Source organism: Marmota flaviventris, chromosome 14 (assembly GCF_047511675.1).
Source record: "Marmota flaviventris isolate mMarFla1 chromosome 14, mMarFla1.hap1, whole genome shotgun sequence".
Taxonomy (NCBI): Eukaryota; Metazoa; Chordata; class Mammalia; order Rodentia; family Sciuridae; genus Marmota; species Marmota flaviventris.
The window spans coordinates 28,817,118-28,843,830 of NC_092511.1; the positions used below are offsets into that span (position 1 = coordinate 28,817,118).

Below are 26,713 nucleotides of genomic sequence, written 5' to 3' on the forward strand. Positions count from 1 at the left end.
GAGAGAGAGAGCGAGAGAGAAGAACATTTTTGAACGCTGGCTATTCCTGCCAAGAATGCAACTGAAATACACTGGCTTCTAGGTATAGCCACTTTCTCAGCAGAAGACACACTTCATTTAGGTGTGAATTATTCAGAACAGCACCACCTCCCCAAACTCCTGTTAGACTGCTCCTCAAAAGAATTAAAATGTGATATACTTTTGCACATTATTTTTTTTTTACAAACATGACAGGGGAAAAATATCTGGACTTTGTGCCAGAAAACAAAGAAAGATGAAGTTAATTTCTGTTTAAGTTTTTGAAGACACATGCTTTTCTTAGATTTTTTTAAAACAGGATTTAATCTATTTTGAATGTACTACAGTTCTACTCTGCAGGCTCTCCATACGGTACTATTATTGTTCAATATGTGTTAATTATAGTACTTGTTCTCTATAATGGAAAATTCTACCATTATCTATGTTATCTCCTTTTCCAGATTTCCCCTCAGCAGCAGGACATGAAGTAACAAGAGTAGGAGAGTAGGACTGGTTTGAACCAGCTAATCCAGACTTTCACATGAACTTATGATGTTTAATATGACCAATAAGCTGACTGCATTCAAATTTAGCCGATACATATAAATTTACTAGGGAAAACAAGACAATTTAAATAAAATGGTTCTTAGTATTTGGCAATATCCAAATTAATGCTGCAACATTAATTAAAAATTAACTCTTCCTTAATTTTTAAAAAAGGAAGAGGGCAGAATGGAGTTTTAAAGCAGACTTCAAATACTCAGAGGAAGAAAAGTAGTGCATTTGATATGATGAAAGAAACCCAATATTGCTGACACAAAAAGTAATAACAATTATTTTATAGTTAATATTTATTGAACATGTACTAAGAAGAGCATTTCATGTGTTTTAATCCAATCTTTACAATGTCCCTATAAGGTAAATTCGATTTTTTTTTTCTTAAAGAAAGAGAGAGAGAGAGAGAATTTTTAATATTTATTTTTTAGTTTTTGGCGGACACAACATCTTTGTTTGTATGTAGTGCTGAGGATCGAACCCGGGCCGCATGCATGCCAGACGAGCCGGCTACTGCTTGAGCCACATCCCCAGCCCAAAATTCGATCTTTATTGGACGTCTACCACATGGCCATAGATACCGGCACAAAATAAAATGAGGTGAAGAAGGCAGGGGCCAGGTTATGTAGGACCTTGAGAATTGTGTTGAGGAGTTGGTCTTTATCTAAGGTAACCAACTGAAGAGTTTTTAGTAAGGTGTCAGATTTTAATATATGTCATTTGATTTTGTGTGTAGAAAACAGCATTCTGAATTGTTTTCTAAAGGTCAAGCAACATTTAAAGGTCCTTTACAGGTATTAACTCATTTAATCCAGAGCTACTCTATGAGATAAACATTATTATTGTTCTTGTTTTGCAGAAACAGAAACTGTTTCTGCAAAAAAAAAAAAAAAAAAAAAACGAGTGACTTACCAGTGTTATACAAGTTGTGACATAGCTGGATTCCTACCCAGGCTGAGCCTACCATCCACAGCTATATTTTTGCTTCTTCACCTATGATGGGAGTTTTATCCTGATAAAATCATCTTAAATTGAAAATATCATAAGTCAAAAATGCATGAATATACCTAACCTACCGAATGTCCTAACTTAGCAACAGGGTACACTGTAGAGACATGGTTGTGTTTCCTCTTAGTGGCATGAGGCTCAACTGAAGCTGACCAGGAGCAGCAGTTCGTAGCCACTACCCAGCATGGAGAGAGACTATCCTATGGCTATTCCTCACCTGGGAAAAGACCAAAATGCAAAATTTGAAGTATGATGCTTACTGAATGTGTAGCACTCTTGCTTGTACCATCATAAAGTCAAAAAAGTTTAAGATGAAACATTGTTAAGTCAAGAATCATCTGTACTGCAAATGAGCATGATGAACTGGAGTAGGGCAGTAATAGTAATAATAAAGATACATGGAAGGATTTGGTAAGATATTGAGACTTGTGCCCACTTCGGCGGCATATACACTAAAATTGGAGTCACACAGAGAAGATTAGCACAGCCCCTGTGCAAGGATGACATGTGACTTTGCGAAGCATTCCATGTTTTTTAAAAATTTATTGAGATCTGGTGAGAAGGCCGGAAGTATAAGTGATGATACGCTTATGGCTTAAGCAAAAGGAGAATTTAGCTGTTAAGTGGAAGATCATGGTCACAGAAGCAGGTTTTAGGTAAGGAGATGAAGAGTTCAATCTTAAATTAACTAAGTTTGAGGAGTTTCTGAGACAACTAACAGGTTATTTAAGATGTAAATGTGGCTGGGTATAGTGGCACATACATATAATCCCAGCAGCTCAGGAGGCTGAGACAGGAGGATCACGAGTTCAAAGTCAGCAAGTTCAACTTAGCAAGGTCCTAAATAACTGAGCAAGACCCTGTATCTAAATAAAATATAAAAAAATGGCTGGGGATGTGGCTCAGTGGTAAAGCAACCCAGGGTTCAATGTCTGTTACAAAAAAAAAAGACGACGACAAAAAAGTAAATCTTAAGGGCTCCTGATAACCTTTAAAAAGAATGTTACCTTTTGTCCTCTTGCATGCCATATTTCATACCATTCCTTCCTTTTTACTACCATCTGTGATTGTTTTATTCCATCTCCTGCCAGAATGTAAGCCTATTATGACAGATTTTTTTTTGTTTGACCACTATATTCCCAACATCTGTCATACATAAATTGTCCAATGAATGAATAAAAGACAGCCTTGGAGAATCGTATCACAAAATTTTTTGATAAAGGGGAATTCAAGTTCTCCTTATTCATGTGTCCAGTGTGAAGAAAAGCACTGTCATAAGGCAATCCATTTGAGGAGGGGGTGGTTTACTAGGGATTGAACCTAGAGGCTCTTAACCACTGGGCCAGCACTTTTTATTTTGAGATAGTGTCTTACTGAGTTACTGAGAGTCTCACTAAGTTGCTGAGTTGACTTTGAACTCAACAATCCTCCTGCCTCAGCTTCCTGAGCCACTAGGATTACAGGCGTGAGCCACCACACCCAGCTCCATTTTAATTTTACAGCTTAGGAAACTTTTTTTAAATATTTATTTTTTAGTTATAGGTGGACACACTGTCTTCGTTTTACTTTACATGGTGCTGAGGATCGAACCCAGAGCCTCATGCATGCCAGGCGAGCTCTCTACCTCTGAGCCACAACCCCAGCCCCAGGAAACTCTTTTTTAAGTAATTTGGAAAACACTTATGTGACATACTGACCTGTTTATGCAGGTAGGCTATCCTGGATCTCCTACCTAAAAATTAATGATCACATGGTTCTTTTCAAACCTGAGTTCCTCTAAATCACTTGGCTTAAATGAACATCAGTTTGTCATTGTCCTTGACATCCTCTACCCTTCTCCACCTCCTATGTATACACACTAGGGTTCACAGTATTCAAAACAGTACTATCAAAAATTTAGTATTCACTAAAAACAGCCCAAACTCCATTAACTTTTCTACTTGCTGCTCAACTAAAATGCCGTTAATAAAATATAACACTTAGTTATATCAAAATATTTGGCAATGTAAAAGGTCTCCTTTATATTATTTTCTTGGAGTTTGGAAAAGAGTGACCCAGTTTCATTTTCAAATCTGTTTATTCCAAAAAATACTACTTTCTAAAGATTCAACAATCTATCAAAATTCAAGTCTGGCTTTTTTTTTTTGTCCCTGGGAGGACTAGAAAACTGTCATATTTTTATAACCCTTTTAGGAAATCTATCCTAAGAAAATAATATACAAAGTTTGACTTTTCAAAAGTCAAATGCAACATTACTTATTGAAATGTAAAAATTGGAAACAAAGTATCCATGTACAGGATATTGATAATGGCACATCCAACATTAAGTAGCCAGCCATCAAAATGTCATTGCTAAATCCCTCTTATATTCTCAGAGTAGTAGTATGGGGGAAATGCTTAGAGGAAAGCAAGATACAACATCCACTATGTAGGATGATTGCAACTATGGAAATAAATAAAGTCAAATATTAACATTTGTTCTGGTTGGTAGGTTCTAGGAATTTTTCCAAAATTTTGCTGAATGTAAACTTAATGATTGAAATAAATTAATTCATAACAAGATATAAAATTGATTTTCCTTTTTCCTCTGAGTCTCTTTATATGCTCATTGGACAAGATTAAAGCCCTTGCTGGGCATAGTAGCATTATCCTGTAATCCCAGCAACTCCAGAGGCTGAAGCAAGTAGATCCCAAGTTCAAGGTCGCCTCAGCAACCTCAGCAAAAATGCTCAGCAACTTAACAAGACCCTGACTCAAAATTAAAAATAAAAAGGGCTGACAATACAGCTCAGTGGTAAACACCCCTGGATTCAATCCCTGGTACCAAAAAACCAACCAACCAACCAACCAACCAACAAAAAAGATTAAAGCCCTTTTATGTTTCACAAACAAAACAAAAGGCATTTTTTCTATCTAACTTGAAATAATTTGAAATGAAGAAAGAGGTAAGGAAAATAATCAAAAACAAAGGAAAAAGAAAGGAAGAAAGTATCAATAATGGAAGTTAGAATACTCGAAGAAGTCCACTTAAATTTCTATGGATCCTTTGACTAGAATTGACAGTAGTGGGGTAGGGGAAAAGACAGGTATATGTATGAGAACATACTGAGGTAGAAAGCCATGAGTTCCAATGACAGAGACAGAGAATTGTGGATATCGGACAAAAGGTGTAAACAAATTCCTCTTTGGGAAAATAATAGAATAAATGGGAAAGAAAGAGTAGTTGTAACTTGTCACTGGTAGATATGATTATCACATGCTTGCTTAGGATAATTTTTATAAAAACCTGGGATAGTTTTTCTGAATTATGATATATAAAATTCTTAAGTAAAATTCTGTGAGCTCTATAAGAAAGAACTAGAGATGAACTTATAATGATTAAATCAGGTTTTAAAAATAACCCATCTGATGGAAAGTATTAAGGCAAGAAATTTATTTATAGCTATACGTTAGCCATTTCTTACACAAACACAAAAATTCCAATTAAGAATGAAGAAAATGTGTAGCTGGGTATGGTGGCACAGGTTTGTAATCCCACTGACTCAGGAGGCTGAGGCAGGAGGACTGCAAGTTCAAGGTCAGTCTCAGAAATTTAGTGACACACTGTCTCAAAATAAAAAAAATTCTTTAAAGGGGTGGGGGTGCCGTTCAGTGGTTAAACATCCCTGACTTCAATCCCTGATACCCACCCCCCCAAATGTGAGGAATAGTAATGCATATAATTAAATAGTTATTTCATAAATTAAATGTTTTGGAAATTGGCTAATTATATCCATCATTCAGTATTGTTTGAACGGAAGACATAATGAATATAAAGTGTCTAACATAATGTCTGGCATTCAACAGAAATGGCAGCTTTTATCTATTTTTATGTGGTGCTGAGGATCGAACTCAGGGCCTCATACTTGCTAGGCAAGCGCTCTACCACTGAGCTATAGCCCCAGCCGAGAAATGGTAGCTTTTACTGATAGTAATGATCTGCAATATTTTTTTTGCAACTTCATTTATTTATTTATTTTATGTGGCTGAGGATCAAACCCAGTGCCTCACATGTGCTAGGCAAGCCCTCTACCACTAAGTCACAACCCAAGCCCCATGATCTGCAATACTTTATAATTTCTGTGCCTGCATTACATATTTAATGTTTTATGCTCTCATACTGTAACAACAATTTTACACACATGTAAAGACTATTTATCAAACCTAATATTATTATTATTTGCCAATATTAAAGGATTATTCAAAGATTCACTCTTGATAAAAATAAGCAAATAACTATGAAGACAGATGTACTTTTTAGATATGTAAAAGATCAAAGAAAATATACCTAGTAAATTTTCCTCTCATTTTGTAGATGTGGTCCTGTATTTTATCCCTGTGACTAGTAGAATCTATTCAGAACAGGGACACCTGACTTCAGAGCTCATTTTTCTCTAGATAAATTGAGAAACCAAACCTATAATATTGATTAATGAGAACTTGGAAAGCAAACAGAAGATACTTTATTGCTTATGCTATTAAAACTACTTAGATCATGCTTCAGAATTCACTGGCTATAATGCTGCTTCTTCTTTTAGCTTTATGACACTGGATGTTATAATCTAAATAGATATGATTATTTGGGTTGTAAAAATCTCATGGGCTGGGGAAATATTAATAAATACAAAGCATCAAACAGAATTGATGTAGAAAACTAGAATTTAAGTTATCAATGGCTTAAAAAGGTTTAGAGAAAGAATAAAGATGTACTAACAGAGAGAGAGAGAAAAAAAGGAGACAGGCAGGGAGGAGGGGAAGAGAGACATTACTAAGATATGATGCAGTCTACCCTAAAAGGGGAAATGATGGGAAAAGTTTGAGAGGTACCAAGAACAGCAAAAAATAGCCAAGGCAGAAATAAATATATTATATAAATAGATGACTGAAAAGGAGATACGTGCACACATGCATGTGTGCAAAAAATGAGAGTAGAAGACAGTCTGGCAGTGCCTTAAAAAGTTAAATATAAAGTTACTATTTGAGTCAGCAATTCCACTAGTAGGGATATACTCAAAAGATATTAAAACATGTATCCAGCTGGGCATGGTGGTGTGCACCTGTAATCCTAGTGACTCAGGAGGCTGAGGCAGGAGGATAGAAATTTCAAGACCAACCTCAGCAATTTAGTGAGGCCCTGAGGACTTAGTAGGGAGATGCTCACACACACACATACACACAAATATATATATCTACACAATAACTGGTACATAATTATTCAGAGCATCATATTCATAAAAGGCAAAAAGTGAAAGCAACCAAATGTCCTTCAACTCATAAAATATATCAGTGGATGATAAAATGTGGCATATATACAATGGAATATTATTCAGCCATAAAAAGGAATGGATGGCTGATTCACACTACAACATGGATGAGCCTTGAAATATTATGCACAGATAAGAAACCAGTCACAAAAGACCACATATTATATGATTTAATTTATGTGAAATACCACTGTAGAAAATTTATAGAGACAGAAAGTAGATTATCAGTTGCCTAAGGCTGATGGGAAGTGGAAAATTGTGAGATGACAGGTAAAGAATATGGAGTTTCTTTTGGGAGTAATGAAAATGTTCAAAATTAACTATAGTGATAGTTGTACTACCCTGTGATTATAATAAAAACAACTGAATTGTACACTTTAAATAGATTAATTGTATAATATGTGAAGTCATTTTATAGACTTTTATCAAAATTAAAAACAAAAACAAAAACAAAAAAAACAAGAATAACTTTGGAAACTCAAGTCAGAAACGAAAAACAACTCTGTAGAAATAAAAGTCAGTGAGAAAACAGGTGAGAGAAAGTGACTTTCTGAGGTATTTAAAAGACTGAGCCAGGAAGAAAGCAAGGATCTATAAGCTAGCTGCCAAATGGTGTAGGTATGAGTGAGAATAAATGTCAAGTAGCAAGTGATAAATAAATATATAGCTTGAAATGTTCAGAAAAGTCACTTGCTTTTGATATAGTCTGTTACATTGTCTGGTAAAATTTGGTGTTTAAAATCTGCTAAATGCTGTGGTATACATTCATTTAATCAATTATCTGTTTTGCAAGGAAAAATTCCCATCGCATAAGAGACTAGCATAACTATAATTATGACTAATTCATTTTTGTATGCCCTGAAGCACTTAGCTTGATGCCTTATACACAGTAGGCATTCAATAAATATTTGATGAATGAAACTAACCATCACAGTCAGAACCTGAGTCTCTGTAATTACAAAACATAAAAAAAGATAGAAACATTATACTACATTAGAAACATTTTAATGGACCTTTAGATAAGAACTTTAATTCAATTAACAACTAAAATATACACAAACACAATTCAGTAATTTAATATTAAAGTGAAAAGATACATCAGAAGAGAATATTTTGAGAAATGTTTAAAAAATGTGATTTTATTCATAGTAGGTACACCACGAAAGAGACTTTATATTATTTTGGTTTCTCGAAAATTTAAAATTTACTTATTTTGCAATGGAATTTTTCATGACAAATGCTGAATTTTGACCTATTTTTTCCCCTGATAATGTCCACAGTCTGTCCCAGTACACGATACAATTATATATTCAGCATGTAAAAGACTATGGTTCAGTGTTTAAAAAATAAATTAGGGCTTGGGGGTATAGCTCAGTAGTACAGTGCATGCTTAGCATGTGCAAGGCGCAGGGTTCAATCCCCAGCACCACAAAAACCAAAAACAAAACAATGAAAAATTAATAAAAGAGAAACATTATTAGCAGAAAAATGAAAACATACTCACCACATAATTTTTAAAAATCACTTAAAAATCAATAGTGGTATGAACAAGACTTCCTTAACCTACTTGGAAGCATTATAATACCAATATACAAATAAAATAGAATCCACAGCCTGGAATGGTACAGTGGCTACCACTAATTAGGTGAAATACATATAAAAATGAGTGGAGAAACACATTAAAAAAAGCTTGTTTTTAGCTTGATTGTCGGTGCAGAATGTATGGTAGGAGCTGGCTGCCTCGCAGCAGCTTTAGCCTTGCTGGCTTGGCTTGCTCGAACAGCAGTTTCTAGCCGCACTTTCAACTCAGGAGCAGCCCCCATTACCGTCTTGAAAGCATGTGGATACAGAGGTCCAATATGCATTAAGTTCTGGAGTGCAAACTCATGAAGATCTTTAGAAACTGAACTTGCTGAGGCAAAAGAATTTTCATCCAGCAGGTAAGAAATCAAAGTGGGAACTAAAAGAGCAAGTAACTGGACTCCTGTAAATAACAAAGATAACAACAAAGATTGGTCTGATGTGAGAGTGCCTATTTGATATTTTTAATAATAAGAATATATTCAAGTATTATTTGTGTAATTTATGGTTTAATAGCAAATTAGACTCCAGCAATGCCTCTGAAGTAAATAACCCATTTTAAATAAGAATTAAATAAGATACATCAAATAAGATGTATCACCATCATGGTTTTTCCATTTTTTAATGGACAGCTTTATTCAGATTACAAATGTTTTTGTATTATATATATACCAAGACTTTTAAAAGGTAGAAAAAGTAGCTGGCTTTTAAAAAAATTAAAATCTAAGGCTAAACACAGTGCAGGTGTAGCTCAGTGGTAGAATGCTTGCCTAGTGTGCTTAAGGCCCTGTTCAATGTCAGTACCCCCCCCACACACAAAGGCAAATGAATCTTATTAATGAATAGAACATTCATTAGGAGGGTACCATCAAATAAATGAATAAATATATTAATTTGACAGAAACATTTTTAGACTTACCTTTATATTGAGTGATATGATTCCAAAGGGGTAAATTTTCTTTTTCCTTTCTTTTGGTGCTACGGGGCACTTAACCACTGAGCACATCCCCAGCCCTTTTTATATTTTTTATTTTGAAGCATGGTCTCACTAAGTTGCTGAGGCTTCTTTGAATTTGCAGTCCTCCTGCCTCAGCCTCTGGAGCCACTGCATGAATTTTCAATTCTTGAATTTGTTTTATCCTTGACTTTTTAAAGTTTATTTTTCAGTGCATTATAGTTATACATAAAAGTAGAGTTCATTCTGACATATTCATAAAAGAAGTAACATAGTTTTTTCCATTTCAATCCTAATACTACTTACCTCTTCTCTTTCCTTTGCTTCCTCTCTGGTTCCCTTCCTCTTTTCTATTGGTCTTCCTTCTATGTACTTATTTTTCACTTGATGCATTATAGTTACATATAAAATTGGAATGCACTGTGATATATTCATACATGCACCTAGAATAATTTGGTTAACTACATACCCCAGTTCTTCCCCTTACCCTTGCCTCCTTCCTCCCCAATGGGTCCCCCTACATGCAAAGCACACTTCTACTCTTCCAATGACCCTTCTATTTTTCTGAAAAAAATGATGGTTAGATGTCATAGAAGAAAGTGGCAATGTCTTAATCTTATGCCTACTGTCTGGCCCAATGGCTCTTCCATCCTTGTCAAGGGAGTTATAACCTTTTCTCCTGTCATTCAACACTATCACTCAATTTTTTTTTAAATTTTTGGTTGTAGATGGACACAATATCTTTATTTATGTATTTATTTATTTTTATGTGGTGCTGAGAATTGAAGCCTCACATGCACTAGGCAAGTGCTCTATCACTGAGCCACAACCCCAGCCCTCAACTTTTTCTTAATTATCTCATTTTCAAATACTCCTTCTCTTAAAATTTTATTCACAGGAAATTGGAAAGGTAGTAGAACATTTTTCATATATTTATTGATTGATTATATACCATCTTCTGAGAAGTGTCTGTTCAGGTCCTTGGCCCATTTGTTGATTGGGTTATTTGGTTTTTTTGATGCTTAGCTTTTTGAGTTCTTTATATGCCGTAGAGATTAGTGCTCTATCGGATGTGTGAGGGGTAAAAATTTGCTCCCAATAACTGTGGAAACAACCTAGATGCCCTTCAGTAGATGAATGGATTAAAAAAAATGTTGCATATATACACAATGGAATATTACTCAGTTATAAAAGAGAATAAAATCATGGCATTTGCAGGTAAATGGATGACATTGGAGAAGATAATGCTAAGTGAAGTTAGCCAATCCCCCCAAAAAACAAATGCCCAATGTTTTCTCTGATATAAGGAGGCTGATTCATAGTGGGGTAGGGAGCAGGGAGCATGGGAGGAATAGACGAACTCTAGATAGGGCAGAGGGGTGGGAGGGGAAGGGAAGGGGCAGAGGGTTAGCAAGCATGGTGGAATGTGATGGACATCATTATCCAAAGTATATGTATGAAGACACCAATTAGTGTGAACATACTTTATATACAACCAGAGATATGAAAAATTGTGCTATATATGTTGTAATACAAATTGTAATGCATTCCACTGTCATTTATTTTTAAAAAAATCAATTTAAAAAATTTTAAAAAGTTGAAATACTAAATAAATAAATAAACAAACAAACCATCAAGCATATGAGAAGCTCCATTTAAAAAAATCTGGGGCTGGGGCTGTGGCTCAGTGGTAGAGTGCTTGCCTAGCAAGTTCGAGGCACTAGGTTCGATCCTCAGCACCACATAAAAATAAACAAATAAAATAAAGATATTGTGTCCAACTACAACTAAAAAAATATTTTAAAAAATCTATTGAACATATGTACTTTTCCTCAGTCTTAAAGGATATATTCCCAGAAAATTTAAAACTCAGTATGTTGAAATATCATCAGTAATTCATTGAGACTTTCTGCTCATAAAAATAATCAATTCAATGCATTATGTTACTAACATAAGCAAACATATTATGCTTTCAGACAGTAATTGCTCCTTAGTAAACTTACTGTTGCAAATGCTTATGTCCAATATCAAATAAGATTTATGTATAATACAGATCTTCATTTTGGAGTAATGGCTTTTTATTAAAAATACTTACTGTTCTGTTCTTCACCAAGAGCAACCAATGTTTCAAGAACTTTAATTCCTTCTTGAACAGCCCAAAGTTCATTGTTACTGGCTGGTCTGTTTCTTTCAACAGCTTTTAGCTTTTCAACCACTATGGGAGCTAATGAATGGATGTAGGGAGTTGAAAGGGCACGGTTGGAATGCTGGAAGACTGAGAGGAGAAGCTGGTAACATTTGGCTTGAACCTATGTAAGGAGATCATTCAATCAATTAACACATGATAGTTCTTATCTGCTGTACAATCACATTACATTTTAATATGTATGTAATACAGCACAATGAAAATATAAACGTTATTTTCCATATAAGAGAAATTAAAGAGAGTAATGGAACTTTCTTTCAATAAGCTAACTGAATAAACCTCTCAAAAAAATCTGAATCTCTCGAAATAATTCTTTATACCAATTTAAGTTTTGCAGCCATAGAAAATAAAGTCTCACTGGCTTTTAGATTAGAAAAACTTCATATGAATAATTATTTTTTAAAAAAGGAAGAAGGGAAGGAAGAAAAGTTATAAATATTTGGGGAAAATAGTGGAATAAAATTGTTTCAGCACTTTGTAGAATACAAATTGCCAAACTTCACTGACATCAGAAATACCTGGGGAGCATTTTAAAAATACAGATTCCTGAGTCACAACTCTGAAGACTCTGATTCAGGGAGCTAGGAGGCCAGGAATGTTCCTAAGTTGTTTTATTTTTCCTGATACGCAGAAGATTTGATAATCATAACTTTAGACTTCAACACTGTAAAATAATAAAACATGTTTTCTAAACAAACAAGTTTCGAATACGCTTATTAAAATATGTAATAATATAAATTTATCCATTAATGTAGTGGGTATCATTTAAATAAATATTGGAAACCCTGAAAAGTCTCTCTTAATATGGCCGAGAACTAATCAAAGATATTAGAGAATTTCTGCATATTTAAGTAAACATACAAATGTGTTTCTCCTATAGTTAAACCCAGTGATATTTTCTAGTTTTTCCATTTAAAACTCTTACTGTAAATACTTAGGTTTTCCTTATATATAACACATTTTAAAGAATCAACCAGATATTCTCCTGATAAAGTGGAATGTTTGCTTAGGTGTAACTTACCCATGGGTCACATGAATTTAATGCATTTTTAAATCTGTTCATGCAGCCATTCTGTAATGACTGGACTCCTATTATTTCACTACTAGCAGACCACAGGAAGAGTGCAATTGCTGTCAGCATGCTAACTTCATCAGGTGTGGGCACAGAATCTTCTGAAAATGAAAAATGGAAAAAAAAGTGCCATTTCCAAAACTTTTGGAAATTCAATCTTCAACAACTCTCCTCTGCTCCTAACATTTATCACAGTTTATCAAGAAAATAAATTAAAATGTTACCATTTTGAAACGTATAATTATAAATAATTCAGGCAAAATGGATACTAAAACCACTGTGTGAAAGTTTGATAGACAGCAAACAATTAAGGTAGTTTCAAAATACCTCCCCATTGCTTCCTTGTTAGTTATAAAAGGGAGAAATGACAACTGTACAGTGGAGAAACAAGGCAGATACAATCTTAACGAAGTCATTAAAGTTAAGATTCCCAATAATGAGACAAAGCAACATTATATGCTTTCTTATATAATGCTCTGAGAAGACATAACAGTACTTATATAGTATTTTTCCAAAAATGCATAAAAGTAAGGAAAAAATTAGATAACTCAAAATTATGAAACATTCTACAAAAGTAGATGACCTGCACTCTTCAAAAATATTAATGTCATGGGGCTGGGGTTGTGGCTCAGTGATAGAGTGCTCGCCTAGTGCGTGAATCCTCAGCACCACATAAAAAACAAGTAAGTAAATAAATAAAAACAAAGGTATTGTGTCCAACTTAAAAACAAACAAACAAAAAAACATCAATGTCACAAAAGATTAAGCCTGAGGAACTATCCCAGATTAAAGAAAACTAAAGAAATATGACAACTAAGGAAAAGAAAAAGTTCTATAAAAGTCGTGATTAGGACATTTAAAATATGCATATGAATAATAACAGCATTTTATCAATGTTAAATTGTCTAAATTTTATAATTCTTCTATTATCATGTAAGGAATGTTCTTGTTCTTAGGAAATCTGTGAAGTATTTAAAGTAAAGAGTCATGATGACTTCAACATATTCTCAAATGGTTCAGCAAAATTAATTATAAAGGTACAGGAGCTGAGGTTGTTGCTTAGTGGCAGAACACTTGCCTCCCACATGTAAGTCACTGAGTTTGATCCTCAGCACTGCATAAAAATAAACAAAGATATTGTGTCCGTGTATAACTAAAAAAAATTTTAAAAAATAAAGGTATGAGGGTTATGTGGATAATAATAAATCCTCGAGGCAAAATGTTAACTGGTGAATCTAGGAGAAGGGTATACTGGTGTTTTCTACTCTTGAAATTAAATTTGACGGGCTGGGGATGTGGCTCACGCGGTAGCGCGCTCGCCTGGCATGCGTGCGGCCCGGGTTCTATCCTCAGCACCACATACAAACAAAGTTGTTGTGTCTGCCGAAAAACTAAAAATAAATAAATAAATAAATAAATATTAAAATTCTCTCTCTCTCTCTCTCTCTCTCTCTCTCTAAAAAAAAAAAAATAAGTTTGAAATTTATTTCAAAAAATCAAAGGATTAAAAGTGAAAAAAAAGTTTTGCAGCATTCTTGACCGGATTTATGTACGTGTGTATGTATGTCCACATAAATACACATACACATATTTTAAAATAAAATATCTCAGCTCTTAGAGTAAAGAAGTAGGGTTTCCAAATGGAAATTCTTCATTATAATTTTTTTTCTTAAGCAAGAATTAAGGGGGGCTGGGGATGTGGCTCAAGCCGTAGTGTGCTCGCCTGGCATGCGTTCGGCCCAGGTTCGATCCTCAGCACCACATACAAAGATATTGTGTCCGCCGATAACTAAAAAATAAATATTAAAAAATTCTCTCTCTCTCTCTCTACCTTTAAAAAAATAATTAAGGGAATTGCTAGCCTTATACTATATAAATATTCCCATGGCTTTGCTCCTTACTTCGTAAGTATATCTCCTGTGAGTTCAGCTCTGGACAGAATATCTTAGGCAAGTTAACTGTATTATCAGACCTTCAAATTCACTTCATATGAATGAACCAGCTTGATAAAATAGCAAACACTTTCTGTTAAAGTTGACAATTGAGGGCTGGGGTTGTGGTTCAGTAATACAGTGTTTGCCTAGCACATGTGAGGCACTGGGTTTGACCCTCAGCACTGTATAAAATTAAATTTAAAAAATAAATAAATAAAGGCATTGTGTCCCTCTACAACTAAAAAAAAATTTTTTTTAAATTGACAATTTAGGGTTGGGGCTGCAGCTCAGTGGTAGAGTGCCTGCCTCACACGTGTGAGGCACTGGGTTCAATCCTCAGCACAACATAAAAAAATAAAATAAAAAATAAAGATATTGTAGGGCTGGGGCTGGGGCTTAGTGGTAGAGTGTCTAGCACGTGCGAGGCACTGGATTTGATCCTCAGCACCACTTAAAAATAAAATAAGGATATTGTGTCCAACTACATTAAAAAATATAGATAGATAGATAGATAGATTCTGGATATGCTCACCAAAATTAAAACTACTTATAACAAATTCTTAACCATTTCTTCTTCCTGATATTCCTATTTATCTATCAATCTGCACATACATTCATATATGAGGCATTTAATCTTTTTAAGTTTGTTAAAATCTATGTTAAGAAGCAAAATATTAACACTTTATAAAGCTAAAATAATTTCAGTTACATTAATATAACTAAAGTTTTTCCCTTATACATAATTTTTTTAAAAATCACATTCTAAATATCTGTACATTATTCAAAATATAAAAAGCATATGGAAAAGAAAATAAAACTTGTAATTCTACCATCCAGTGACAGTTTAGATTTAATTTCTAGGTTTTGACTTAATTTCTTCTGGTCTAAGTTAATATTATATATATATATAGTTGCTTAAAAATATGATATGTAACAGATAAAATGGACATATAATCCAAACTAATATATTGTCATGAATAATTTTTCCCACTGACAAATATATTTATCACACATTTTATTATTGTAAAATAAATGTATTGATGATTTAAATAATCTTGAATTTAATTTTTTAATTAACAAGGCCAAAGAATATGCATTCTGTGTGTGTGGTACTATGGATTAAATTTAGTGCCTCATGCATGCTAATCAAGTGTTCTACCACTGAGCTACATATAGCCCCAAGTATGCATTTTCTTTCTTTCTTCTTTTTTTAATTGGTATTGGGAATTGAAACTACTTTATCACTGAGCTACATCCCCATTCCTTTTTTTTTTTTTTTTTTTTTTGGTACTAGGGATTGAACCCAGAGCCTTATGCATGCAAGGCAAGCACTCTACCAACTGGGCTATATCCTTGCCCCCGCCCCGCCCCGCCGCATTCCTTTTTATTTCTTATTTTGAGACGGGGTCTTGCTAAATTGCTGAGGGTCTCATTAAGTTACTGAGACTGGCTTTGAATTGCAATACTCCTGCCTTAGCTTCCTGAGTCACTGGGATTATCGGTGTGCTGCACATGGCTCCAAGTATGCATTCTTCTTCTTTTGTTTTTGGTTTTTGTACCAAGTATTGAACCCAAGAGTACTTAACCATTGAGCCATGTTTTCAGCCCTTTTAAATTTTTATTTTGAGACAGGGTCTCACTAGGTTGCTTTTAACCTTGCTAAATTGCTGAGGCTGGCTTCAAATCTTCAATCCTCCTCCCTTGGCCTCCTCAATGACTGACTGGGATTATAGGTATGTGCCACCACACCTGGCTTTCTTAAAGGCTCGTTATACATCCTGCAGAATTAGTCCCTGAAAATTTAAACCAGTTTAAATTCTCTTCAGCAAAGTATAAAAATGTTTGGTAATAATTTCAGCTGAACATAGTCACATTTTTCAAAAGTCATTTTACAAGCAAAAAATTACATTAGTGTTTTGGCTGTATTCTTTTACCCATTAATGTGGCTGATTTTTTTTCATAATTTGTTTGTTTGGCACTGAGAATTGAACCCAGGAGCGCTTAAGCACTGAGCCACATCCCCAGTCCTTTTTATTTTAAAATCTGAGACAGGGTCTCACTAAGCTGCTCGGGGCCTCACTAAGTCAATGAAGCTGGTCTCAAACTGGCAATCCTGTGTTAGCCTCTCTAGTCATTGGGATTACAGGCGTGCACCACCACTTTTAACTAATGTGCCTTCTTTCCTTTGTTCTTTCTTCTATTGGTTATTAATTCTCTTATAAGACCTCTTTATTTGTTAATAGAATAAACAGTGACATAAATATTATTATTACTTTTTCAGATACCTTTCAATGTAAGATGCTTTGATGTCTACATAGGCCAATATATCAGTCTATGTATATGTATATTTCCTCTGCAGTATCTCTCACTGACTTATAGTTAGTCTTTTGCCATTCTGCCACAAAAAGGTCATCTGTATTTTCTTTGTTTTCTTATTTTAAACATTTTATATTACCATTTAAATTTATCTCGTGTCTATTTTAAATCAAGATATAAGATGAAGGGCTAATGAGAATTTATTTCTCAAACAGTTAATTGGTACACCCATTTGAAGAATAATGAATGAATGATCTTTATTGCTTATTTTACTCTTATGAGGATACATGTGTCTTCTATAGAAATCTCTTCTGTTCTACTGTCCCATTCCTGGGCTACTAAACATTTTTAAATGATGTGGAAGTTTTTTATTAGGCAACATGACAAATCTTTCCTTATTATTCTTTTTTTTAGTTCTTCTACATTTTCTTTATAGCCAAAAAAGAAAAACTTGAGAGAAAAAGCCAAACACAGAAGAAAATGGACAAAAATATGACTAAGGATTTCCCTCCAAATGAAACACAAACATGAAAAATACTTACATTCATTAGGAAAATGAGAAGTAACAATTAAAACAACATGATAGGACATATTAGCCATCATATAACAAAATTTGGAAACCAAATAATACCAAGTATTGGTCAGGATATGGGGAAACAAAGATCATCTTATGCTGCTGATGTGAGTGTAAATTCATTTGGCTACTTTGGAGAACAATTTGGCGATGTCTGATAAAATGGAAGTTAATATATGCCATCAATTCCCTTTATAGATATATACCCTAGAAAATTTCTCACAGCACACATGCAAAAGAAATCCATGATGTTTGCTAAAGCAACTTTTTTAATTGGGAGAAATTAGAAACAGAAAAAATATCCTTTGACAGGAATGAATAATTGAACAAATAAATGTGATGTAAAGCTACATAGGAGTTAAGAATGAACGAAGGTTTTATTTATCTACATTAATAGAACCAAAAATTAATTACAGAGGGAAAAAAAGTAGAATGGGATATTATAACATTACTTATGTAAATTAAATAGTACAAAAATATATATTATTCATGGTTACTTATCTCACTTTCTATATAATGCATATATATAAAATAAGTATATTTGTTAAAATAATTGATACATATTAACATAGAAAATACAATTTATAATAAGGAAATTTCAAGAATAAAATATATCAATACCAAGATTATGGTTCCATTTGGGGTACACTGAAATAGTGACAGATACTTGAACTTCTTTCCAATTTTATATCAATTATACTAACACATGTCAATTCTGGGTATATATTATATCTTTTTTTTTAAACTTTCCAGTATGTATGAAAGTTCTAAGACAAAGATATTTAAAGTCAATAATTCAGACAGAGTTATTGAAACTTCAAATCCAAAAAAATGTGACTAATGCACCTCTCTGAGTTAATTCAATGTTATACAGCAATTTTCTGATGATTACTTAAATAATTAATTAATTAGGGAACAGATAGATATCTGAACAGATCAAAATTTTTAAAAAACTCTGACAGGTTACCTGGTTGTGAATATTCCAGGATACATGCAAGAGTGCTACGAATTAGAGCTGTCCACTGTTTTTGAGTTTCCTCAGTTTTGGCCATTGAAAGTGTCACAATACTTTTAATCCCTTGAAGAGCTGCACTGACTGGTAGAGGAACCTGATTGTCTGCAGACTTTATTGCTGTGTCTTTTAATATTCTTGCAATTAAGAACAGAATTGTGGGCAGGATTGTCATACATCCTAAAATAAAAACAAATCAGATTACCTCATAATTACTCAATGCCACTGTAGGCGTTTCCATTCCTTATTTTTTTTTACAATTAATTATGTTTGTCTTTTTTTTTTTTCCCCTCTTCCTTTAGACAGGGTCTCACTGTGTTTCTCTGGCTGGCCCCACATCCCTAGGCTAAAGTGATCCTTCTGCCTCAGCCTTTGGAGTAGCTGGGACGAGAGTGCATGCCACCATGCCTGGCTGACTATGGTTTCATATTATTTATTTTCTTTGTTTTTATATAAAATTTGCTACATTACTTTTACTATAATTCAATGTTTGAAAAAGAACATAAGAAATTGCCATGTTATTTTAGAGACGAGAGAACTGATATTTTCTTTTTCCAACCCAGCCATTTTATTACTGCTAATATTTCACCTATTTAGTAGTCCATGCCCTTCATAATGAAAATGAGAAAGGAAGATAGAAAAACAGAAGGAGAATATCATATACTTTGAGAAGCATCTAAGTTACCTGATGAATCTTATTAGTAATTCTGAAATATATAATTAACCTTCAGTGTACGAAAGCCAGCCTAATCAAGCCAGGAAAATGAGAAGACTACTAAGCAAAGAAGAAATTATAGGATCCCAGAATTTGTGGATAAAAATTCAACCATGGTGGCGGGGGTGGAGGAGCTTGGGGTTGTGGCTCAGTGGTTGAACGTGTGCCTAACACGTGTGAGGCGCTGGGTTTCATCCTCAGCACCACATAAAAATAAATAAAAGGTATTGTGTCCAACTACAACTAACAAAAAAAAAAAAAAAAAAAATCAACCATCCACTTAACAAAAGAATCCCTTCACTATTCTTATAGGCAGCTTCTTACAAAACTCCAAGAAGAGAAAGTCATTCTTTTTACACATGTAGGGTAACTGTAAGAATCAAAAAATTGTCCCTTGGTTATACTGAAATTTACCAGTATGTTTACTAATAATTATTTTTACTTTCCAGCAAAACAAGGAAAGTTTGCTTCCATACAACAGTTCTTCAATATCTATTATATTTACTAGTCATGATTTCTTTAGATACTCCTTAGAGTTGGCTGTCACTCTCCTCTGAAATTCTTTAGCTTTTCAGTGTTGCTCATGAATGTCAACCAGATTAGAAAATAATGAGCTTTGTAATTCTACCTTACTATCTTCCCCAGTCTGCAGTTCTGTCTTGTTTGAAACATATCTGAAAAGACAGCTTAGGTCTTTCATTTTTTGAATCTTTAATCTTTATAGGATCTTAAAAGTACATAAACCTTTTTAAAAGACTGACCTCTCATTTCACACTTGAGATTTAAGAGAAAAATAAATTATAAGTGTTTAAAATTCAAGACAAGACTACTTTCACTACTGTATATAATGCATTTCGAAATACTGATCAATACTGTACCAGCAGGTGAACAAAGGGACGGTAAGTCAGAGAGAATGGTGACTGTGGCTGCCACCAGACGAGCACTTTCTTCTGACAGCCGGGTTTTAGTGGCTATGTGACTTGGAGAGTCTGACATCTTGGTACTCAGATGTGGCATATGCCGAACTAAAATGAACATCAATAACTCCATAGTTGCAAACACAAGAGATTTTCCAGGAATGAGGCCACCACTGTCACCTCCTTCTCCTAATACTGGACAGGACTCCTTTTCCATGTCATCTTCATCTTAGATAAAAAATACTTTTGGTGAAATTTTCAGCAAAAAAAATTGAAAATGACATATAAAATATCACAATAAATACCTTTAAGAAATTCCTTCAAAAGGATTTACAAGTAAATGCCTAAATAATGCTACATGTCTTTCTTAGTATAATTCTCTGCCTTACTAGAATTTTGTGTATTAACTTCTTTAAACTGATGGATAGCTATTTTTTACTTGGAAAATATTAGGTATTTATTTCCTAATAAAAATAACACATATGCTAGGTTGAACTATGTGAAGTTGACATTTTGGGAGGGGAAAAATGATCAGCTATCAGCAATTTCATTTGGTCCTTTCTAATAAAAACAAAATCAGTTTCAAATTTTCTAAATGTATGATCATTCTTTAAATCATAAACCTCCTGGCATTACTACTTTAAAAATTTGAGTGCAAATAAGGTTTACTTTAAGTTAGTGTGATTTACAGTGCTTACTTAGAGTATTTCTTTTTTCCTGCAAATAATCCTGAGCAGCTCTTACTATCTGTTGTACAACTCCAGTAACCAACAACTGGATGGATGGTGGGTTCCAGGTCAAAAGGAGACGATGCAAAACACTCAGCAACTCAACACCAATCAGCTATTATAAATTGAATCAAATAAATTGAATTAATTTTAATTTTAAAGGATAAATGTATATTATTAAAAGCTGAGAAAACATACATATGAAAACAAAGTATTTTGCAATTAATATTAACATAGAGGACTGTGTAACAAATAAGAATATTAACAATCTTGGGAAATGGTCACATTTCATTCTAACAGATTTTTAAGCAATAGATGTCTTGAATATTTAAGTTGAATTATTCTCCCACAGGTTAAAAAAAATACTTGAGTTAAACATTATTGTTAGAGTTTAGTGCCCTTAAACCAAATCTAAGCTGAGTACCTGAGAGTTGTGTGCCACAGACAACAGGAATTTTTGGCGAGTCCCTCCTCTATTCACCTCAGCAACGATTACAAACTTTCACTTTCAGCTTTCACAGGTAATCTGCCCAATGAGTCTACCTCAAATTTCAAAGTCAGAGAAAGCTCAATGGCAAATAAAGTACCTTTACCTCTTCCCTTAATGTTTCCACTTTATCTAATGCCCAGCTTCTTTTCCAAGTTGATTCATCTTTCCTCATGTGATCCCACCGTTCCCATCCTAGTTGACTTCCCAGGGATTCTTCAAAGATTTCAATCATATCTCATATGTCTTCAACCTCCCTGTCTAGTTAGACTATTCTCCTCAATATAAGGAAAATGTTCAATTCTTTCTTATCTAAAGCTCCCAAAGTCTCTTAGACCCTTTTATCTACCCACATGCCTCCTCTGTCTTACTCCTTCCTTTCCCAGCCTAGATGTTTCCACTTCATTTACTTTCTCATTCACCCCCCTGATCTTCTACAATCTGGCTTTTACCAACCCAAGAAAATCCTCTGCAGAAGGTCTCTAATAACCTCCTCTGGACCCTTTTCTTTCCTCATTTATGTACTGTTTCTTTAGATGTTATAATCTGCATTCTTTTTATTTTTTTTTTTGGTACCGGGAATTGAACCCAGGGGTGCTTAACCACTGAACCACATCCCCAGCCTCCTTTTTTGTTTTGTTTTGTTTTCATTTTGAGATAGGGTCTTACTAAGATGTGTAGGGCCTCACTTAATTTCTGAGGCTGGCTTTGAACTTGTGATCCTCCTACCTCAGCCTTTAGAGTCACTGGGATTACAGGCATTAGCCACCACTCCTGGCCTCATCTGCCTTTCTTGAAATTTCTCCCTTATCTTTGATAAACTGTTTCTGTTTTGGTTTTTCTCTTACCACTCTAGTGGTCTCCAATGCTGATTTATTTCCTTCCTCTCAATCCTTAAATGCTATTTATCCTCAAGACTTCAATCTTGGTCCTCTTTTCTTCCTCCTTTAATCAGTTTTCCTAGACTAGTATATTATTTCTCTGAAATTATAAAGAGTCACTTAATTGGTCTCCCTGCCTCCCTTCTTGTCTCACAAACAACCGTCTACAAGATTGATAGCATGTTCCTTCTGAAACAAAAAAATCAATCATGTCATTCCTTTATTTAAATATTGTTAATTACTTCCCATCAATTTCAGGATAGAGTAAAAATTCTCTCATATGCTATAAAGAAATCTTCATGATTTGGTCTTTACCCTGTTGTCCAGCCTCATCTAATAACCTCTACATTTTGCATTCACAGAAACCATACTAAATGACTACAGTGTCCCTGAACTTCTCCTGTTTTCTCATGCTTCCTTAGTTTTTGTATTTGCTACTTTATTCTTAGAGGAGAACCCAATCCTTTTCTTTGGCCTCAATAATTCCTCTGTAACTGAACGGATAAAGAAAATTCAATGTGGTATATATACACAATGGAATATTATTCAGCCACAAAGAAGAATGAAATTATTGCATTTGCTGGTAAATGGATGGGACTGGAGAATATCATGCTAAGTGAAATAAGCCAGTCCCAAAGACCTAAAGGCCAAATGTTCTCCCTGATATGTGGATGGTAACCCACTACAAGGGAGGGTAGGGAGAGGAAGAATAGAAGTTCATTGGATTAGACAAAGGGGAATGAAGGGAAAGGAGTGGGGATGGGAATAGGAAAGACAGTGAAAGTTATAAATTGGACATAACTTTCCTAGGTTCATAAATGAATACATGACCAGTATAACTCTACATCATGTACAACCACAAGAATGATATCCTAATTAGAATAAGTAATATTCCATGTATGTATAATATGTCACGTATGTCTAAAAAGAACAACTAATAAATAAATATAATTCCTCTGTAAGATTTGATTCAACTATTGTCTTTCCTGAGAAGATATCCTTCGCAGGACAGTTCCTATTCTCAGTACACCTTATATGCAAGAACAAATTACATATTACATGATAGTCATCCCTTAATCCAGAGGCTGTAACATTACGTTTGATTATCTATAGTTGCAAACTGGGTCTGAGGCAGAACAGAAACAGAGTGACAGCAGCTAGGTGAATAAATACAACATGAATCAGTGCACTCTGACAATGTTGAAATTACAGGACCCAACTTTTTTAAAAGTCCATTTTCCCCACTGTATAGCAATACTTGGATAAAATATAATTAAATCCAAAAAATAGCTGTGTAATATACTATATTAAAACCCAAATGCTCAAATTTAAATATAGTAGTCACTCTTCTTTCATAGATCAAATCTTATAGGTTTAACTATCTGAAAACGATCCTAATATTTATTGTATTAACTTGTAGTTCAAATTGTAGCACAGCTTGAGGCCACAGGGTTGGGGTTCAAACAAGAGTTAATCAGTGATTGAATCCTATACTCACACAGCATATGTTATGTTTAAGTTTTAGGTAGAATAAAATGCAAAACTAATTTTGACATCAAAAATTGGTATCAGGTTGGTATTTTATCTTTTTGTATTTTATTGGAAACTACCCAAGTGACACCATGTGGTAGTGGTGATGTCAAGAGACGAACTTTATTATAAAGATATAGAATTTCTAGCTACAAGGAATAACAAATCCAGTGGCAGCTTGGTTCTGTAATATGAATAAAGTTCCCTAGATGTTTCATACTGAAATTAGAAAAGGTGGTTCTTTAAATTGTGAATGAGCTATTGCCCACCTCCCAAATTTCATTAAATGAGAGAGAAAACTTTATCTAACATTCAAAAGTGGCATAATTTGGGGCTGGAGTTGTGGTTCAGTGGTACAATGCTTGCCTGGCATGTGTGAGGCCCTGGGTTCGTTCCTCAGCACCACACATAAATAAATAAAATAAAAGATTCACTTACAACTAAAAAATATTTTTTTTTAAAAAGTGACATAATTTACTTAATGGCCTTGTAAGTTACTTTAGCCTTTTACTACTTCAATCATTTACTAACTCTGAAGTTATTGATGATGAACAAATCAAAGAAGGTATAATGATATCTATAGTCTACTGCTGCCTGGTCATCCAAGATTAAATACAGAGAAATCTTGAATACTTATTATATATTGTCTTTCACTAATATAATATATACAACAGTTATTAATTAATACAATATATATTTACTATCTGATAACATTATACTAATATAAATATAATTAAAACAAAGTATATAAATAGTTATTCATTTTAGAAATACACTGTACCTGATCTTCTGTAATATGGATCCCTTCATTTTAGAAATACACTGTACCTGATCTTCTGCAATATGGATCCGGGCACAAGGAGAATCCAGCAAGGTGTGCAAGGCCTGTAGACATGCAGTAACATGCTCCACAGGCTCCTCAGGTCTTGGGGAACAAAGAAACTGTATACTCACACCTGAAATACACAAAATAGAAATTGATAGAAAACACTTTATGTTGTATTGGCATCACATTTTTCCTCTATTTTTCGTACAGATTACTTTAACCTACATTTATTTGTTAAAGTATAGTTCAAAATGGTTTCTAAGCTAAGCAGTCAAACTGAACATAAAGTTGTAGCATTGCACTGATTAATATTCAAACTAACATTTCTATTTCTGGGACTTTTTAAAATTACAGTATATTAAAAGTAACTTTATGAACGTTATAACATTACACTTTTCATTTAATAGTTGCCAAGAAATTTTATATACAAACCAAGTTTTTTAAATGGCAAGCTATAGAGGCCCAATAAATGTCATGGGTAAAAAGTGCTATTAATGTGCATGAGGTTAAGGTTTTGGAAATATTTCACATTTTAATTTACTGAATCTACTGATGAATTCTACAATTATACCTTTCAAATTGTGGTCCTTTTCCATCCCCAGAAAATATGAAATCACTAAAACCTTCATTAGAATGTATAAATTTTTAAACACTAAAACATCATCTAGAAAGTAATTGTAAATTAGGATTGTTTAAATTTTTAAACTTTTTTTCTTTATGGGATGATGGTTTGTTAAGTGCCAAGTATAAAGATAGTCTGTTGTAGAATAAAAAAATTAAATTTTTTTCTTGCAAATTATTTAGTATTGCTCTGTGAGTGAACATGACATCTACAATTTTTAAAGAGTAGTTTTAAATAATTTTTAGGCAAAAATTCAGCTAATTTATAAGATGAACTAAAAAATCCTTTTACGATTCTTTCTTTGAATTGTGCTGTACAAAATTTTCCCAAAGCATTAAAGTGAAAACTTGAATTTTCAAAAGTGATACATCTTGAAATATATTAATATGACACTCTACCTAAAATCAGATGCATTCGGTCTTTGTTAATTTCTGGCAAAGATTTAGCACTGGCTATTGCTCCTGATGCCTGGTTTAAACTGATGGATGCAGAACGTTTTTGTAAACCAGACACTGCTGCTTCTGTGGACTCTGCACACGTAAACCCTGTGCTATTTAACCAAAGTGCCACCGCATGAAGAATTGGGGCCCAGGAATTCCGATAATGAAGTCTAGCTGTATCAATAGTCTCAGGAGTATAAAATGCTCCACCTGTAAAACAATCAAATCAATTAAAAACATCACTTTCTATTATAAGTGTTCACTCATTTATGAATAACTAAACTTAAAAAACTACTTTTTTTAAATATTATTTTTTAGTTTTAGATGGATACAATATCTTTTTTAACCCAAAAGAGTCATCTGGCCAAAGAGTTTCTCCTCTCCCAACAAACCACTCTCTACAGCAATTTTCCTAAAACATAATTTTAAAGATTCTTTTTTGACAAGTGCCTGCCTCTCCCTCACTGATACCTGCTTTCCACCTTTTCCTGTCCAGGGCTGGCGCCATTCAGTAGCCATACCTTTTCCTATCCTGTCTTCATAGGATCTACCTCCTCACAGTCACCTCTCTTTCTACCATAACCAGGGAATTTGTTTCTTCTGTTTTTCTACTCTTCCTCTCCACCTTCTCCCACTACCAACACTGGGGATTTTCTCATCTCTCTTTGCCATAACAATGAATTCACAAAGGAGAAACTCCAGTACTGTTATCATTAATATATGGGAAGAAAAATGGGTTATTTGAAAAGGAATTGATAATACCTTTTCTAAACAGGAATAATGTTCATGATGATTTCCAAATAAATTCCAATAGGAAAACAAACTAGAGTACAAACCAACAACTTGCAAAAAAGACTTTAGGAACATAATTCATTAGCAGAGTAGGATTTATATGAAAGAGCATACATGCACGAGTAAAGCAGTATTCTTCACCATGGTTATGCATAATGACTTGTTATCCATAGTTATTTCAAGTAATCTTGCACATAATACAGCTAAAACAGTGATTAAAACTTTTGCTTCAGCTAACAAA

The 26,713-nt window shown here is 33.8% G+C and overlaps 1 protein-coding gene and 2 non-coding genes across 6 annotated transcripts in view; 1 reads left to right on the forward strand and 2 right to left on the reverse strand.

The window, feature by feature from the left end:
* The first annotated feature begins 2,009 nt into the window (after window positions 1-2,009).
* On the forward strand, window positions 2,010-2,116 carry LOC114091166 (U6 spliceosomal RNA). The gene has a single exon (XR_003582469.1). It is a non-coding gene; the product is annotated as a U6 spliceosomal RNA (small nuclear RNA).
* A 5,879-nt stretch (window positions 2,117-7,995) lies between these two features.
* The window catches only part of Heatr5b (HEAT repeat containing 5B), an 81,611-nt gene continuing 62,893 nt past the window's right edge, over window positions 7,996-26,713 (reverse strand). For all 4 annotated transcript variants that reach the window (XM_071601495.1, XM_027933514.3, XM_071601493.1 and 1 more), the window contains 8 exons: window positions 25,639-25,890; window positions 24,621-24,748; window positions 20,865-21,009; window positions 20,128-20,394; window positions 18,490-18,714; window positions 12,648-12,799; window positions 11,516-11,729; window positions 7,996-8,868 (listed from right to left, as the gene is read on the reverse strand). In XM_071601495.1, the coding sequence (XP_071457596.1) occupies window positions 8,564-8,868; window positions 11,516-11,729; window positions 12,648-12,799; window positions 18,490-18,714; window positions 20,128-20,394; window positions 20,865-21,009; window positions 24,621-24,748; window positions 25,639-25,890 (1,688 nt within the window). In that variant the 3' untranslated portion in view covers window positions 7,996-8,563. The remainder of the gene's footprint in view (window positions 8,869-11,515; window positions 11,730-12,647; window positions 12,800-18,489; window positions 18,715-20,127; window positions 20,395-20,864; window positions 21,010-24,620; window positions 24,749-25,638; window positions 25,891-26,713) is intronic.
* On the reverse strand, window positions 9,989-10,113 carry LOC114091162 (U6atac minor spliceosomal RNA). Its single transcript, XR_003582465.1, has one exon. It is a non-coding gene; the product is annotated as a U6atac minor spliceosomal RNA (small nuclear RNA).